The sequence below is a fragment of the Oryx dammah genome, unplaced genomic scaffold (genome assembly GCF_014754425.2).
Source record: "Oryx dammah isolate SB20612 unplaced genomic scaffold, SCBI_Odam_1.1 HiC_scaffold_17, whole genome shotgun sequence".
Classification (NCBI taxonomy): Eukaryota; Metazoa; Chordata; class Mammalia; order Artiodactyla; family Bovidae; genus Oryx; species Oryx dammah.
Genome location: NW_024070201.1, coordinates 23659733 through 23677457, shown reverse-complemented (window position 1 = coordinate 23677457; position 17725 = coordinate 23659733). Strand labels below are relative to the sequence as shown.

Genomic DNA, 17725 nt, shown 5'->3' with positions numbered 1-17725 from the left:
GACAATATCAAATGTGGTAATCATGTGGAGGAACTGAAACTCTCATAATTTGCAGGTAGAATGTACAATGATACAGCCACTGTGGAAAGCAGTTTGGCAGTTTCTCGTAAAGTTAAAATTGCCTTATAAAACTCAACAATCCCACTCTCAAGTATTTATCCAACAGAAGTAAAAACATATGCAAATATTTATAGTGATTTTATTCAAAATTGCTCGAACTCAGAAATAACTCACATGTCCAACAACTGGTAAATACATAAACAAACTGCAGTACATTTGCACAATGGAACACTACCACTGATATGTGCAACAACACAACATGGATGGATCGCAAAGGCATTATTCTAAGTGAAAGAAGCCAAAAAACAAAGAGGAAAATACAATATGGTTCCATTTATATGAGAAAGGCAAAAACATAGGGAGAAAAAAAAAATCTGTGGTTGCCAGAGACTGGGGTTAGCAGAGGAAGGGACTGGCTTTAAAAAGACGAGTGAAGGGACTGGCTTTAAAAAGATGAGTTTCAGTCTGTATAATTTATACCTCAAATTTTAAAATGCATCAGAATTTCATAGGATACAGTTAAATTAGTGTTTGGAGGAAAGTTTATAACTTTAAATGCTAAAATTAGGAACAAAAATAGGTTTAAACTCAATAAGACAACTTTCCATTTTAAGAAACTAGGAACAAAAATAGGTTTAAACTCAATAAAACAACTTTCCATTTTAAGAAACTGTGCTTAAGTGCACAGTAAGCAGAAGAAAGGAAATAAACATAAGAGTAGATAGAAGTGAAATAGAAACTGAAAGGAAAATTCAAAAGCAACATTTGGTTCTTTAAAGAAATAAATTGATAAACAACGGAGATATTGGTCAAGAGAAATAAGAGAAAACACAAATAATTAATATGAGGAATGAAAGAGGTAGCATCACTGATGATCCTTTGGACATTAAAAGAATTAAAAGGGAACATTATGAAAAAATAAATTTGCAACTCTGATAAAACAAATTCCTTGAAAAATATAAATTCCAAAAGTGACACAAGAATAGAAAATTTGAAAAATTGTATATTGTTAGTGAAATTGAATTTATATTTAAAAACTTTCCCACAAAGAAAACTCTAGCCCTAGATGGTTTTACTGGTGAATTCTATCAAACATTAGGGAAAAAAATTATCTGTATTACACAATTCCTTCAGGAAATTGAGGAGGGAACACTTTTCATCTGGTTTTATAAAACCAACACCAAAAACAGACAACTACATTACAAGAAATAAAACCATAGCCCAGTAGTCCTCATTAACATAGATGCAACCTATCATAAGTAGGAATTCAAATTCAGAAATATATAAAAAGGTTTACATGTCAGGATCAAGCAGAGTTTATTCTAGGAATGCAGGAGTGGTTTACCATTTGAAAATCAATCAAAAATAATTTACCATATTAACTGCATAAAACAAAAATCATATGACCATTCACATTGATTGAGAAAAATATTGGTGTAATTCATGACATTCATGATTTTAAAAATATCTCTCAGTGTACAAAAATAGCAGGGGACTTCTTCAACTTGATAAAGATCATTTATGAAAAATCTAGAGCTAACACCATATTTAATGGTGAAAGATTTTTCCCTGAGGATGGAACAGATACAGATATCTGCTCTCGTCACTCCCATTAACACTGGTAGAGGTCTTGGACAATGCAATAAGACAAGATAAGAAGAATAAAGAGCACACAGATTAAAAAAGGAAGTAGTAAAACTACTTGCAAATGAAATGATTGCGTATATAGAAAATATTCATTTTAAAAGAACTACTGGAATTAGTAAGTGAATTCTGCAAAGTCCCAGGATACAAAGTCAACATACAAAATTAATCCAGTTTCTTTATAATAGCAACAAATAAATAGAACATTTAAAATTTTAAGTAATATTTATAACAGCATCAAAAATACTATGGAATAAGTTTAATAGAAACATATATGAAACTTCTACATTAAAAATAATACACTGCTGAAGACCTAAATAAATGGAGAGAAATACCATATTCAATCATTGGAAAACTCAATATTGTTAAAATATCAATTCTCTCGTTAAATTTCTCTGTGGATCTCACAGCATTCCAAACAAACTCCCAGCAGGTTTTTTTAAGTAAAATGTGATAAGAATGAATATAAAATTTGAATATAAAATTTATTTGGAAGTACAAAAGACCTAAGAAGTCAAACTATCTTAAGAATAAAGTTCAAGGACATATACTATCTGATTTCAAGATAACAAATAGTCTGACACTTCTCAGTTAACTTAATTTTCAGTCAAGATACCAAAGCAATTCAATGGAAAAAGGGAAACTTTAAAAAAAATGGTGCCAGAACAAATTCTTTCTAAATGCAAAAACAAAACACAAATCAGCAACAATAAAAACCCTGACCTATACTTCACACCATTATAAAAATTAATTCTCAACATATCATAGAATTAAATATAAGGAACTAAAAACCATAAATCTTCTGAAAGAAAATATAGGAAATGTTTTGATGAACATGGAGTAGATTTCTTAAGACAATATCCAGAAAGCACTACCATAAATAAAGGAACTGGTAAAATTGGACTTCTAAATTTTAAAATTTTGTTCCTCATAAGCTCCATTAGGCAAATGTGTAGGCAAGCCACAGTGGGAGAATAAACATTCGCAATACATAGATGACAAAGGACTTGTATTCAGAACATACAAGCAATTCCTATACATCTATAATAATAATAAAAAAAACAACAACCAACACTATAAAAAATAGGAAAAGACTTAAACAGATACTTCACAAGGAAAGATATACAAGTGGTCAATAAGCATATTAGAAAAGAGTCCCTATTTATTAGTCATGGGATGTATAAAATAAACTACAGTGAAATAGTCCTACATGTTTACCATAGTGGCTAAAATTAAATAAAACCAATAATACCTGATGTTGGTGAAGATGTGGGGAAATGGGAACTCTCGTAGCTAATGGATGGGAGTTACAACATACAATCACTTTCTAAAACAATCTGGCAGTTTCTCATTAAATATATATTTCTATTCGATGAGAAAGTGGTGGTTATTCCACTTCTAGGTTTTACATATGTACAGCAAAATACTGTACAGAAATGTTCATAGCTTTATTCATAATATACTAAACCTGGAAACAACACAAATGCTTATCAACAGGAGAGTGGATAAACAAATCATGGTAGAGCCATAACCAAATACTACCTATCAGTAAAAAAGAAAAACTACTATGTACAACATGAATGAACCTCAAAAAACATTTCAATATATGTTGGGTGCAGACAAATACTATTTGATTTCACTTATATGAGGTACCTAGAATAGCCAAATTCAGAGTCAAAAAGTACATTGGTAGATGCTAGGGGCCAGGAGGTAGGGTGAGGTGGAGAAGGTATATGGGGAGAGTTAGTGTTTGATGGGGACAGAGTTCCAGTTTAGGAAGGTTAAAAATTTCAGAGATGGATGATGATGAAAGTTGCATAATAGTGTGAATGTCCTTAGTGCTATTGAACTGTATAGTTAAATATCATTAAAATAGTATGTTTTATATTACTTGGCTTGTACCACAATAAAAAATATTAAAAAATAAATAAACACAGGGAAAAAAATTATGCTGAATGAAAAATCCAGACACAATAAAGTACATACAGCAAATTTTCATTCTTATAAAGTTCCAGAATTGGCAAAAATAATCTATGATGACAGATATCAGAATGGTGGTTTTCCCTGTGGATGGAGGGGATGGTGATTGGAAAAGTGATGGAAATGTTTGCTATATGGATATAGGGGTATGAATTGTGTGGGTGCATGCAGTTATCAAAACTCATTGAACTGTACATTTAATATCTGTGCATTTCAGTATCTGTATATTACTTCTCAACTGGAAAAAGGTTTTGAAAAGTAAATTGAAAAAAAATTTTAAACTATGTTAACAAGCTCAGTAAAGTCTGATTTTAAAAGACATCAAAGTAAATCTAGAATCTATTAATATTGAAGACTTTGTAATTAAGAAAAAGGAGAAAGAAGGAGCAGAGATAATTATACAGTCTATCGTCTACTGAGGGTTAACTAAGATCTCTAGTAACTACATGCATTTTCTCATTTAATTCCCACAATAACCCATTTTTCAGCCATAGTAGGAAACACATGCTTTAATAAATAAATCTTTCTACCACCCTTAGCAAATGTCTTAGGTATAAAGTCCCTTAAAAACTCAGGAAACCAAGACATTTTTTTTCTCATTTTAAAATTGCAAGCAGTAAGTTGTAGAAGTTGTTTCATAAACCTACTGTTACCACCAAGAAATGCAAACCACAGAAGATAATATCTATTACCATTTCTGGTTGCAGCGATACTCATAAAAATATGTGTGTGACTTATGACCACAATTCTGAAAGCATCTTAATTCTGTGAAATTCCTATTTCTAGACTATCTGCCCCTCACAGTGTAAGTTGGGGGCTAGTTAGCATGATTAGGTACCCCAGGCTCACTGCTAAGATGAATCTAACACTAACTTCTCTATCAGCTCAATGAAAGTCTCAAGAAAAAAAACTTCTCTTGCATAAATAGCGGGTAATTTTACAAAAGAATCATGGGACTAGGAGATGGTAGGATGGTCCTTACCACATCCAGCACGGCGTGAACAGACACGTCCAAGTATACAGTGGTGGCCTGGGTCCAGTTGTGAACTGGCCTTACTTCCTTCCGATATGTCTGTAATAGCTGCTTGGTGAGATGATGCAGAGCAGGACTCCTGGAATGAGGCGTATCCATGGCCAGGATTCCTGAAAAAGAAAGCTATCACTGTGAGGGTGAAAATAAGAACTTAGCATCTTCAGGAGACTTCAGACTGCCCAGGGCTCGGTCGCTCCTGGAAGAATATAGTTTTAGCTCACCCCAATCTGCTGAAATTCACAACCAACTCATGGACATTTTGTCAGACACATTTAAAGGACGCGGATGATACAGAAAACAAATTTACAGTGACCAAATGGGAAAGAGGGGGTTAGGATAAATTGGGAATTAGGGATTAACAGATACACAGTATATAAAATAGGTTAAAAAAAAAAAAAAAACGAGGACCTACTGTACGGCACAGGGAACTATATTCAACATCTTATCATAACTTACAATGGAAAAGAAACTGAAAAAGAACATATATGTGTAAGTAAAAGTGTTCAGTCGTGTCCAACTCTTTACAGCTTCATGGACTGTAGCCTGCTAGGCTCCTCTGTCCACGGAATTTTCCAGCAAGAAGACTGGAGTGGCTTGCTATTCCCTACTCCAGGGGATCTTCCCAACCCAGGGATCAAATCTCTTGTGTCCACTGCAGTAGCAGGTGGATTCTTTACCACTAGTGCCACCTGGGAAGCCTGTACGTGAGTGTGTTTGTGTGTGTGTGTGTGTGTAAATGAGTCACTTTATTGCACGCCTGAACATTGTAAATCAACTATACTTCAATAAAGAATAAAAAAATTAAGTCAGCTGATGGCCTAAATGCCCAATGGAGAAATCTCACTGTAAAGATAAATAAATCAACTCCATCTCTGAGGGTGCAAACTTGTGCTACATTTCCATCTTTACAGCTATCTTGCATCTTGAAGACAGCATCCTTTCTTTATTCCTGTATCACCCCCTCCTGGTACACAGGAGAAAGCTTCCGATGCACTTAGCCAGCTTCCTCCTTGGATTTTTCTTTCAATTTTTCCATTTATAATTCAAAAATCACATAGAAAACCCAAGCAGAAACATGGACAAACCACTTGAATCCAAAGAGCTGTGTGGATTTCTAAATAATGGAATCAAGGAAAATCCAATTCATATTTTTCTCCTCAAAAATGATATTTGTTCTCTCACTCAGTTTGTCTTAAAATGCACTTGTCAGAAAACAAGATCTTCATTTTGGGAAAATTCTCTGAGGTTCCAGGGAACAACCATTTCCTGTGACCCAGGAATCTTGATCTGTGGAGGAGCCGTGATGAGTGTCGAGGCTGGAGAGGCCAAGGGAAAGGAAGCGAGAGAAATGAGCACCAGCAATTGGAAGTGACAAATCTGTGAGGGCTTTCTCGAAATTGCAAAAAGATATTTTGTTCACCAGCTTGGCTGGCCCCTGGGGGATTCAAAGCTTCCCTCAGTCATTGGACTGAAGCAAATTGCACACCCCCTGCCACGGAGCGGGTGAACTCTATCCGTGGTGTCCTGCGTGTGAATTCACTGTGACTCTCAGCGGTTTTGATGGTTATTTTGATGAGCTGCTGAAGGTACGCAGGCTCCATCAGGAAACTGTAAATGAGGTACCTTCCTCCTGTGCGACGATCCTGTTTATACCCATCTCTTTATGAATGATACCGTGTCACTTGCCGCCACAGGCAGCAATTTCTATGATTTATCAATGCCAGTGTGACCAAAATGCTAACGACGGTGCTGGAGGGGACATCCAGACTCATTGTGGGCAGTGGAATATTCACTTTCATTACCATCCGAGCTGGGAATCTAATGAGCGTTTTAAACTCCCTAACTATTCATCCAACAAGATGCCAGAAGAGGCAGCCGCTCTTCAGGCATGCGGGAACCAAGGTGGGTGGCTCACATCACGCATTATCTTTAGCTTTTGTGAACTGCGATTGTCAAAGACGTAGTATGAATCTTTGTTTTGTTGTTGTTCACTGGCTAAGTTGTGTCTGGCTGTTTGTGACCTCATGGACTGCAGCACGCCAGGCTTGTCTGTCCTTCACTATCTCCTGGAGTTTGCTCAAACTCCTGTCCATTGAGTTGGTGTTGCCATCCAACCGTCTTATCTTCTGCTGCCCCCTTCTCCTTCAGCCTCTCTACTTGGGACTGTTTCTTGCTGGCTGACCCTATGGGAAATAATTCTGGACCCCAAAGCAAAATTAGTCTGGTGTTTTTCCTGTGAATTTCACTTAGGGCAACTTCAGTTTTACCTCGCTTGGAATCTCCCAAGTCCCAGCTGGGAAAACACTGAAATGTGCGTGTTTTGATACAGGAAACCACCTGAGACAGAGTTAATAATTCTGAGAAATGAATGTTCTCTACACCCTCTGCTCATAGGGCCTCAAATTCCCTTCTGATATCTTTCCTGTGGATATAGGTCCCTAATGGATAAACATATTTTCAAGAATGAGTCAAAGTCGTTGGGTAAAAAGAGAAAGTTCTGGAAGCTGGAAATAAGAACAAAAGAGCAACCGGGAGTGATAGAAAAATAAGCAAAGGGAAGCGTGCCTAAATAAACTACAGGGGGAAATAGTTCTTTGTTTAAAATGCAGAGAAATAATAAATTACATTTCTACTATGAATGCAAATTTGCCTGAGGAGAAAGATCAATTACAAGAGAGAGATTAAGGATTTAAGTGACCATTAATTAACAGTAAATTATGCCCCTTGAAAGCTAATGTGACATTCACACAAGCACTAAATGACTCACAGTTCAGTGAGGTTTCAACAGACACTGATGGAAGCTATCAACAGACCCAGAAAAGATACCACTCTAGCACTGTCTCCTTGAATACTAATGATCAGCATCAAATAATGCACTTGTAAGATTTCTGAAAAGGAGAATGTGTTACGAACTGAGTTGTGAACCACTTCTAGGTGAAAAGAGGTTTTAAAAAGATGATGATACAACAGAATTATTCCTTTGCTTTCCTTATTTCACTTTGATGAAAAGAGCTGTTTCTGGTTTAGTGAGTATACCACCTTTAGGACTTTAAGAGACTAGAACTGCAACAGGCTGGGACCTGGGACCTAGGGTCCTTCGCTGTAGTGTTTGCACCTGGGCAAACATCTCCCGGAGAAACAGAATACAAAGAGGCTATAAGGGACTAAAAATAACTGTGTGCATATGTAGTTAGGGCAAATTATGAACAAGATACAAAAAGACCAAAATCCCAAATGCCACTTCTGAAGAGTGTTTGCCCCCTGCATACAACACTACCAAAGTGGTGGGCAAAATACCTAAGCAACGCCTCTGGCTGGATTACAGACCCACCCCTACCTTCATCCCATGTAAAGAGTGTGAGCTAGGGAACCTGTTAGTTGTGTAACTTCTCCCTGCTGCAGCAGGGGCCCCAATAAAGACTTGCCTGAATTTCCTGTCTAGTCTCTGATCAATTTCTATTGAACAATAGATAACAATACATATATCTGAGAGGTTACAATATATCTGAGAGGTTCCAAGGAAATAGTGGTTTAGGTGTGTGGTATTATTAAATACCTAATACTGATTAAATGCCTTGCTGTGTGCCAGGCACTGGGCTAGAGCCCTTTACGTAAATTATCTCATTTAACTTCTACAAGAGCTTTATGAGATAGGTACTCTACAACCCTGTTAGGACTCACTTACAGGTGAGGGACTCTAGGCTTGGTGAGGTTAGTTAGTACTGCTGAAGATCACACAGCTTGCAAGAGAAGAGGATGGAATTTAAACAAGGCGGATCTGGATCCAAAGACCAAGCTCTTACTCTGATACTACACCGCCCTGGCTCCCTGAGAATACTGGGAACAACAGTGAGTAGCCCTTCAAAAGGAAGAGTTGCATATGTACACTGATGCTGCTGCTGCTAAGTCGCTTCAGTCGTGTCCGACTCTGTGCAACCCCATAGACGGCAGCCCACTAGGCTCCCCCCTCCCTGGGATTCTCCAGGCAAGAACACTGGAGTGGGTTGCCATTTCCTTCTCCAATACATGAAAGTGAAAAGTGAAAGTGAAGACGCTCAGTCCTATCCGACTCTTAGCAACCCCATGGACTGCAGCCTACCAGGCCCCTCCATCCATGGGATTTTCCAGGCAAGAGTGGGGTGCCATTGCCTTCTACCATGTGTAAAACAGCCAGCCAGTGGGAACCTGCTGTAGAGCACAGCGAGCCCAGCTCCATGCTCTGTGATGACCTAGAGGGGTGGGGTGGTTCTGGGAGGGAAGACTAAGAGGGAGAGGATTTATGTATACACATGGCTGATTCACTTTGTTCTACAGCAGAAACTAACACAGCCTTGTAAAGCAATTATACTCCAATAAAATAAATAAATAAAATTTAAAACAAAAAGGAAGAGTTGCATGGTGTACATTTTTGGAAAGAAACAGCTCATTGTTATTTTCTGTGTTTGTGTTTTCAGGTCAACAATATCTTACATTTGCATTGCACCTGACGATTTCATAACGCTTTCTTATTTGGTCTTCATGAATATGCAAAATAAAAAGTTAACTTACAGGCAACCAGAATCCCTGAGAGGTACATGGACTCACCCAGGGTCACACGGCTGGTGAGCAGTGTGGTAGGACCACATGGTTCTAATTCAGGCCTCCTATCCTATTCCAGCACACTGCTCTGGGTCCAGCTCTAAGCTGGTGGTTTGTTAAGTGCTCTTATGTTTATAAATCAACTGATATTAACCCAGTAAAATTTCAAAGGGTAAATTCTCAGTATGATTTATGGTCAAGTGCTAACTATGAGACGCTATTAAAACACTTTCTCTGCCACATTTAGAACAAAAATCAAGCGTAATACAAAACATTAAAAAGAGCAATCATTAAGAAGAATTTCTTCTATTTTCAAACCTTCATTTTTCTATTTTATCTTGCTTCATTTAATGTTGACAATTATTTTCTGCTAAGAAACCCATTTGGCATTTAATGAAATTTCCTCTGTTTTCATTTTTATTTAAGATATGCTTTTATCCTCTAAGTTCAACATCCAAGATTTTTAAACTTTAATGATAAGTGGCCGTTTTTCTTCTCTATCCAATAAAAAAATCATTTCCAACTGTTTGGCTACCAAATTCCTTCCTCATCTCTGTAATTGACTCATTCCACTTTCAGTTATATTTTAAAACATGGAAATTCAGATATCAGCTCTAGGAGAACCCTCAGGAACAAAGAGTGTTGGGAAACACTAGCATGAACATAAATTTTTGATCTGTGTATGTTTTTTAAGAACCAATTGTATCCTAACTCAAATGCTTCAATACGGTAGTGTTAATACTGGCACCATGGAAGTTTAATTCCAGAAATGTAGGGGGGAAATATATATATATATACACACACAACATATATGTATTAGTTTCTTAAGTTTTTTTTTAGGGGAATTGTACATTCAAAACATGCAAGTTTCTACAGCTCATCTTTAGAGAAACACTCCACATCTATACAGACTTTGTAGGACTGGATGTAAAACCCTAACACCAAACTGACACTCAGGTGTCTGTAGCTGTGATGGATCCAAGGGACTCTCTGTGGGCTTCTAAAGACCAAGACTGTTTTGGAATAATAAAAATATACTCTTCAGACATACAAGTAAATCTGAAAAAGAATGCTCCAAACTCTCAACATCAATTGTTGTAAAGAGAGCTTCATTTCTAAGGAAGGAAAAATTTATCAAACAATTATAACATTTCAGAGCTTACTTTTAACTTTGTGGAAAGCCCCGCTGTGTGGCCCTATGGATATACACACCTATAACTGTAGGAGCAAAGTCATAACAAAGTGTTGGTCTCCTTGTAGATTCACAGGACTGGCATTTTACAGATGGTAAATAAAAGCAAACACCTGTGAGGAGTTACATAGCACAACATAGAAAGGCTTGTCTCTAGGTTCTAGGCGTTAATATTCGATGCCTAGTAAAATCACTAACGTACTCACCTGAGGCAGCTGCCAAGACGAAGGGCCACAGAGGAGCCATTATACCTGCCAGTATTCCCCAGGCACGTCCTGAAGATGAGAAACACAACTTGCCTACTGGATAGAATGTCACTCAGTCTTTCCTAAAAGAGCTCCTTTCTACTCCATTCTTCTGTGTTTGCCGGTTTATGCCGTCCTTGCTGATGCTATTTTGTAAACACTGAAGGGGACCAAAGGCAATACCAATACCACACAAATGTTTTGGAATTGGTGCCATTGCAATACCCCTTAACTTCTCCATTTGGTTCTGCCCCAGGATCAGATCATGGCCAACATTTCAATTTCCCTGACAGGAGATAGCTAAGTGAATAATGTAATCTAAGAGGAGCCCCTAAGGAGGGGAAATTCCACACTAATATGATTTCCTTTACAGCCTTTACCTAAGGCAATGCTCTTGCTGACATTCAGGACACTAATTTCATTAATAATTGAGATCCAAATAGCTGTTCTAAATCAGACTTATGCAGAACATCTTCAGCATTTGACAATGATTATTGGACTCTTGAATTACACTAAGCTAATGGAAACCTGGTATCATCAAATGAACAACAACTGCAAACAGTACAGTGGGAAGAGTGTGTTTTGTTTTTCCTAATCCCCTTTCATTAAAAGAAACATTGATTTTTTTTTTTGATAAACAGAAATGCTTCTTAAATTCTCACTGCCCACAATTCAGAAAGTAACTACATAAGAGAGAATGTGTATAGGCTTATTAAAGATGAAATTACAAAAGTTTAATGTTCATAAAAAAGTTTTTTTTTCAGTTTCTGATTGAGCCCCATTCACTGTTAATTATTAAGGAAAAAGATGCATCATTCCACATACATTTATTTTCCATTAGTAGACTCCTAGATGCTCTAGAAACAAAAATTAAATTTCATACCATTTCCAGCATCTGTCTGCTTTTTACTCTAAATCAAATGTAGAGCCCACTGGTTTGAGATAAGTTTTCACGGAACAAATTGAGAGGGGAAATATATACCTGATCCCTGTTCTCCTAATTATTTGATCCCTTTGTTTAGAATCATGAAGCTCTCTCAGTGTACCCTGATTAGTTTCCCATTGTTGGTGAAAGAAGTTGCAAACATGGAAAGGGAGAAAACTAGGGTGAATCTTGTAGTGTTGAGCTAGTTTTGGAAGTATCAGAGTGAGCTCTTGGTTTTCAACACATGTAGCTAAATACAGAAATAAATACAAATGTAAAGGTGTGTGTGTGCCTCTGTTCATAAATGCATATGTTCCTAGCTCTGTCCACTAGAGAGCCTGGGAGCAAGGACACCCCAACAGCAGTGAGCATGCCTAATACCCAGAACTTGGTCTCTAAATAGCACACCTACCTACAAGGAAGAAATGGAGAAATGTGTGATTCGGGCTGGGACAGGAAAGTATAATATAAGAGTCTAGAACACCTCCTTGTACCATAAAGAAGTGCTAAAGAAATTATGGGAATGGGATACGTGGGCATAGCCAGCTTGAAGGGGCTCTCTCTGGCCCAATCTTTGATGATTTGAGCTTCAAAACCAACAATGATGGCAAAGAATTATAACCTACAAACTAGGATAACAAATATTCCACAAGTCTATCCTGATTTAAATGAAGAGATGAATGTGAAGAAGGGAAATCTTTTCCTTTAAATTAGAATGCCAGCTAATAAATGTAGAAGAAAGAATGGAATCTTTGTAGTGATAACTAATTTACAGAAGAAACATCAATGGGAGATGAAAACCAGTTGGTGAAAGCTGGATGAGGAACAGGACATTGACGCAAAATACTTATTAATTACAGAGACTTAAAAAAATCTACTAGTGGAGAAGCCTGGCAGACAACACCTCAATCAAATAATGAAAATTAGCATCACCAGTTATGAGCTGTGCACCAGGAGATAGGATCTGAGAAGATGCAACAGCCCTTCTGTCTTCATCCTGCCAAAAATTCATACCTTGAATGTATCCTGGAGGAGACTCCATAGTGAGGGACATTCTACAAAACAGCAGGCATGTGATCTTCCAAAGAGTCAAGGTTATGAAAGTTAAAGAAAGACTGAGAAACAGTACCAAACAAAAGGAGATTAAAGAGACCTGACAGTTCGATGCCATGTGTGGTTCTCGAGTGGATATTTTTGTTACAAAGAACATTTTGTTAGAAATTTTCAAAATAAAAAATTGGGGGAAAAAAAGAACATTTTGGGGTGAACTAGTGAAACTCAACAGTGTCTGTAGTGACATAGTGATGTTAATTTCCTGATTTTGATTGTATTGAGATTATGTAAATTAATGTCTTGTTCCTAAGAATAACTCTCTAAGTACTCACAGGTGAAAGGTCACCATGTTTGCAAAGAACTCTCAAATGGCTAGCAGGGAGAGGGCAGTGAGTTATTTCTACTACGCTTCTAATTTTGCTGTGCATTTGAACATATTTCAGAAAAATTAAAAAAAGGAAATGTAACCTAGCAGAGGAAACGGAATACAAAGTTAAGGAAAGTTTCAGAAATAACCTTGAGAGAAAGTGTTTGGTGCAGAGGTAAAGAATCTGCCTGCAATGCAGGAGACTCGGGTTTGATCCCTGGCTTGGGAAGATCCCCTGGAGGAGGAAATGACAACCCACTCCAGTATTCTTGCCTGGACAATCCCATGGACAGAGTCTGGAGGGCTAGAGTCCATGGGGGTCACAAAGAGTAAGACACAACTGAGAGACTGAGCAGGCACACACAAGAGGTAAGATCACCAAGGACTGGTCAGGGCCTCAAAGTCCCATCACTCTCCAGAAATGCTCTGAATTGCTGGTTTCCACCTAAGAGATGAATTAGGACAGGAGAAAGGCAAGCTGCATACAGCAGTGCACTTTGTCATGGGCAGGGAACACAGAAGCTTGCCTTTATGCAAAGGTTTAATTGAAACGGTAATCAACATTATCATCCTGCCACACACTGTAGTAAGCCACGGCTCTAAGTCAACCCCTCCGGGACATGCTTGTCCTCCCTTCTGTCTCGCCTTCTCATATACCCATCTGTTACTGGAAGGCCATTGCTAATGATCTGTAATACAGGTACATTATGACCTTCATTAGCTAATTTAACAACAGTCTGATGATCCTGCCTATTACAGCTTTTTATTGGCTGATGAATTCTGCTGAGATAGGAAAGGTTTGTATGAGTGACTTGTCTTCGAAGTAGTTTGCATCCAAATCCTTGATCTTCCCTTGATCTCCCTGCTCTGCACCACCAGATGGCTCAGAGCTTTCTTTTCCCAACCTTACTGTCCCATCTGGGTTTAGTTTATATATTCAGTGCCTTTACATTTGGTGTCTGTCCCTTGCTCAACCTTTAATTTTCCATGGAAACTGTCTCTTCTCACTGACTAAATTCAGCACTTTTTACTCACATTTTACTACCTATCAAAGATTTTACTCTCCTTCAGTTCAAATCAGTCACTCAGTTGTGTCCGACTCTGCGACCCCATGGACTGCAGCACACCAGGTTTCCCTGTCCATCACCAACTCCCAGAGTTTGCTCAAACTCATGTCCATCATGATGCCATCCAACCATTTCATCCTCCGTCATCCCCTTCTCCTCCTGCTTTCAATTTTTCCCAGCATCAGGGTCTTTTCCAATCAGTCAGCCCTTCACATGAGGTGGCCAAAGTATTGGAGTTTTAGCTTCAGCATCAGTCCTTCCAATGAATATTCAGGACTGATTTGCTTTAGGACTGACTGGTTTGATCTCCTTGCATTTCAAGGGACTCTCAAGAATCTTCGCCAACACCACAGTTCAAAAACATCCTTAGGCATATCTTTAGGGGGCTTCCCAGGCGACTCAAATGGTAAAGAATCTGCTTGCCAATGCAGGAGACACAGGTTTGATCCCTAGGTCGGGAAGATCCCCTGGAAGAGGAAATGGCAACCCACTCCAGTATTCTTGTCTGGAAAATGCACAGAGGAGCCTGGTGGGCTACAGTCCATGGGGTCACAAAGAGTCAGACACAGCTGAGCACACACACACAAGACATCTCTTCAGGAAGGATGAGTATAAGGTGAACCCTATTCAGGCACTTCAGACAAATCAGGGCATTAAAGTAAAAAAAGTGGAATTGTCAGGCGATACACAGTAATGCTTCTTAAATATCGCCTGGGAAAAAGAGACAATTTGAGGTTTAAATCTGCCATTCTCTAACAGCAGTTCAGGCCAGGTCAATCATTAAGAAAGCACCTAGAAATATATTTATTTCAGAGGTCCCCTCTCCACATTCCCATGAGCCCTTGCACACTTTGTTTTCCATTACTTCCAAGTAAGATATGATACCCTTTAGATGGGCCAGTCTTTTGAAGAAGCAGGGGGAGACGGTTTATTATGCAAACATAATAAGGAAGTGTTTATTATGCAAACAGCAACTGAGTTATGTGTCCTTTAAGACTACTAAATAGTTTTTAATTACTGCTATATCAGTAAATCCCATAAATATGCAAATGCAATTAGTTCACAAAATAGGCCTTAAATATCTTTATTCCTCTCCAACAAAGTTCTTTGAAGTTAATCGCTAACTCTCTTTGTTCACTCCCTTGGCAGTCGTGCTAAAATTGACAGGAATTTTGACAGATGTACATATTCAGGGGGAACCAAATTTTCTAAGCACATCTGGTCAGGCTGGAGGAGGAAAGCAGAAATGGTCACTGAAGCCAAACTTAAATATTTAATGAGTAGAGTCCCATACGAAATTTCTTCTGCTCCATAGCATTGTCCTCTGAAATAAATATCAAGGTAACCACTTGGGTTTCACTTCAAGTTCAAGGCTACATTCAGCATTTGATTTTTTTCGTCGCACAGGATTTCATTGTTTTTTAATAGTAATGTGCATTTTCTGGTCCCTAAAAACAAACAAAAATAAACAAATAGGGTGACCCCTCATGACCCTGACCTTTTGTGGTTATGTGACATGGTTTTCTATGAGAACATAGGAGCTAAGGTTCCAGACTTTGGAGTCAGACATACCTTATTTTGCCTCCCAACTCCATCATTTGTTAGCTGCTCATGGCCTTGGTCAAACTGCTTACTGCTTCTAAGCTTCATTCTTCATATCTGTAAAAAGGGTATCATAGGCTCTCTTTAGTTTGCTATGGTTGCAAGAGAGATTACCACACACTTAGCAACTTAAAACAAAGCTCATTTGTGACCTCAAAGTTCTCTAGGTCAGAAGCCCAGGCACAGAAAGGAATAAAATCCTCTGCTCAGAACCTCACAAGGCAGAAATCATGGTGGTCTACTGAAACGGGCTCTTACTGCATCAAAAGGGCCAACAGTGGGGACTTCCCTAGTGGTCCAGTGGTTAGGACTCCATGCTCCCACTGCAGGGGCCATGGGTTCGATCCCTGGTTGGGGAACTAAGATCCTGCAAGCATCCAGAATGACTAAAAAAAAAAAAAAAAAGGTTTGGGTGGAACTATGTACATCCCTTCCAAACTCTGCGTTCAGTGATATTAGTTAGTAGCTGAAATCAGCCATGCTGGGAGTATTTGCCACATGGGAACCAGCAAACACTAAAAATCAGAGTCCCTCCCACCAGCTGGTTACTAAACACCCACTAACACACTAGTGCCCAATAACCTTGAACTTCCAAGGCTTCACAGACCCCTCCATTACAGCACTTATTCAAGTGTATTATCATTACTTGTTTGCTCTCCTATCTCTTTCAGGATTCTGTGGAGTCCTTGTAGGAAGAGCACTGTATCTTATTCATCTTTCTGTCTTCAGCACAGAGCTTGGTACCTAGTGAGTGCTCATTAAATGTTTGAGAAGGATGGAAAGAGGAGAAGGAGGAAGGAATTAATAAATAGAAAATAATTTTGGTTTATGCAAGAAAGATGGTACCCAGAAAGGCCTAGCTTTTTCACAACCACATCCAATATGCTCTTCTTTCACTATCCATCTCATGAAGGATGGGGGGGAAAGATGATTTGGGTTTAGATCAAGATTGCTTTTATTTGGTTTGCTCCAGAACCTGCCAGCAAGTCATGCAAAGGATAAACATGGGACACAAATGCAGGAAGTCCATGCCTCTCTTTGAATCTCTCAGAGGCGGCTTAAAATTCAGGGGTCTTGTGGTCAGCAGGAGCGAGATGTCCCCCCGAAAGACAGGGATATGGAACTGTGTGCTTGCTGTTTCTGTGTACGCTCCCCACAAGAGCAGTTCCAGGAAACTGCTTAGGCTGCACTGTCAGGCCGAGAGCCTTACTCAGTGTGCCATGCTGGCCAGGCCTTATGCACAGGTCATGAGCCTTGAAGTCTTGCTGTGCCCACACTGGGGAATCTCCTGTGACCTGTGGCTCACCACAGAGCCCAGGACTTTCTGTTTAGCTTCATTCAGGAGTGGAGAAGCCTGGAAATGGTCAATAACAGTGGCCAGTAAGATTTTTCTGGTTGGAGTCTAAATTTATGGATATTTCAGTCTCTGCTTTAGACTCAAGATAGGCAAGGGCTTTGATCTTCTAGAGCTTGTTTTACTTGTTCATTCATTCACTGTATGGAGAACTGTGGTAGACACTGGAGACCCAAAGATAAGAGGGTTCAAGGATCTTGGGGTGGAGGTAATAGATGAGAAACACCTAGAATACAATGAGATAAATACCAGCAGATGGGTGAACTGGGGAAGACGGAATAAAAAGAGGACTTCTCTGGTGGTCCAGTAAAGACTCCATGCTTCCACTGCAGGGGGCACAGGTTTGAGCCCTGATCAGGAAGCTAAGATCCCACATGCCGTTTGGTTCGGGGAGGGTGGGTGGGGAGGATGGGAGAAGAGCCTGGATTTGGGGTAGGTGAGGAGAGGATTTTTCACAAATGGCATTTGTTCTGGGTGAAGATCATAGTCAGCTAGGGGAGGAGAGACGTTGGAGAGCAGAAGGAATAGCACATGAAAAGGCTGGAGAGTGAGATGAAAGAGCATGGTAGCACTAATAACACCGTTTGTAGCAACTTGGATGGACCAAGGGAGTGTCATGCTAAGT

At 38.9% G+C, this 17725-nt stretch overlaps 1 protein-coding gene across 1 annotated transcript in view; it reads right to left on the bottom strand.

The window, feature by feature from the left end:
• Window positions 1-12699, bottom strand: part of HTR3B (5-hydroxytryptamine receptor 3B) — a 43355-nt gene extending 30656 nt beyond the window's left edge. The window contains exons 1-3 of the mRNA XM_040257788.1: window positions 12672-12699; window positions 10694-10762; window positions 4667-4827 (exon numbers count right to left, since the gene is read on the bottom strand). Coding sequence (XP_040113722.1) covers window positions 4667-4827; window positions 10694-10762; window positions 12672-12699 — 258 coding nt within the window. The remainder of the gene's footprint in view (window positions 1-4666; window positions 4828-10693; window positions 10763-12671) is intronic.
• Window positions 12700-17725: the final 5026 nt, after the last annotated feature.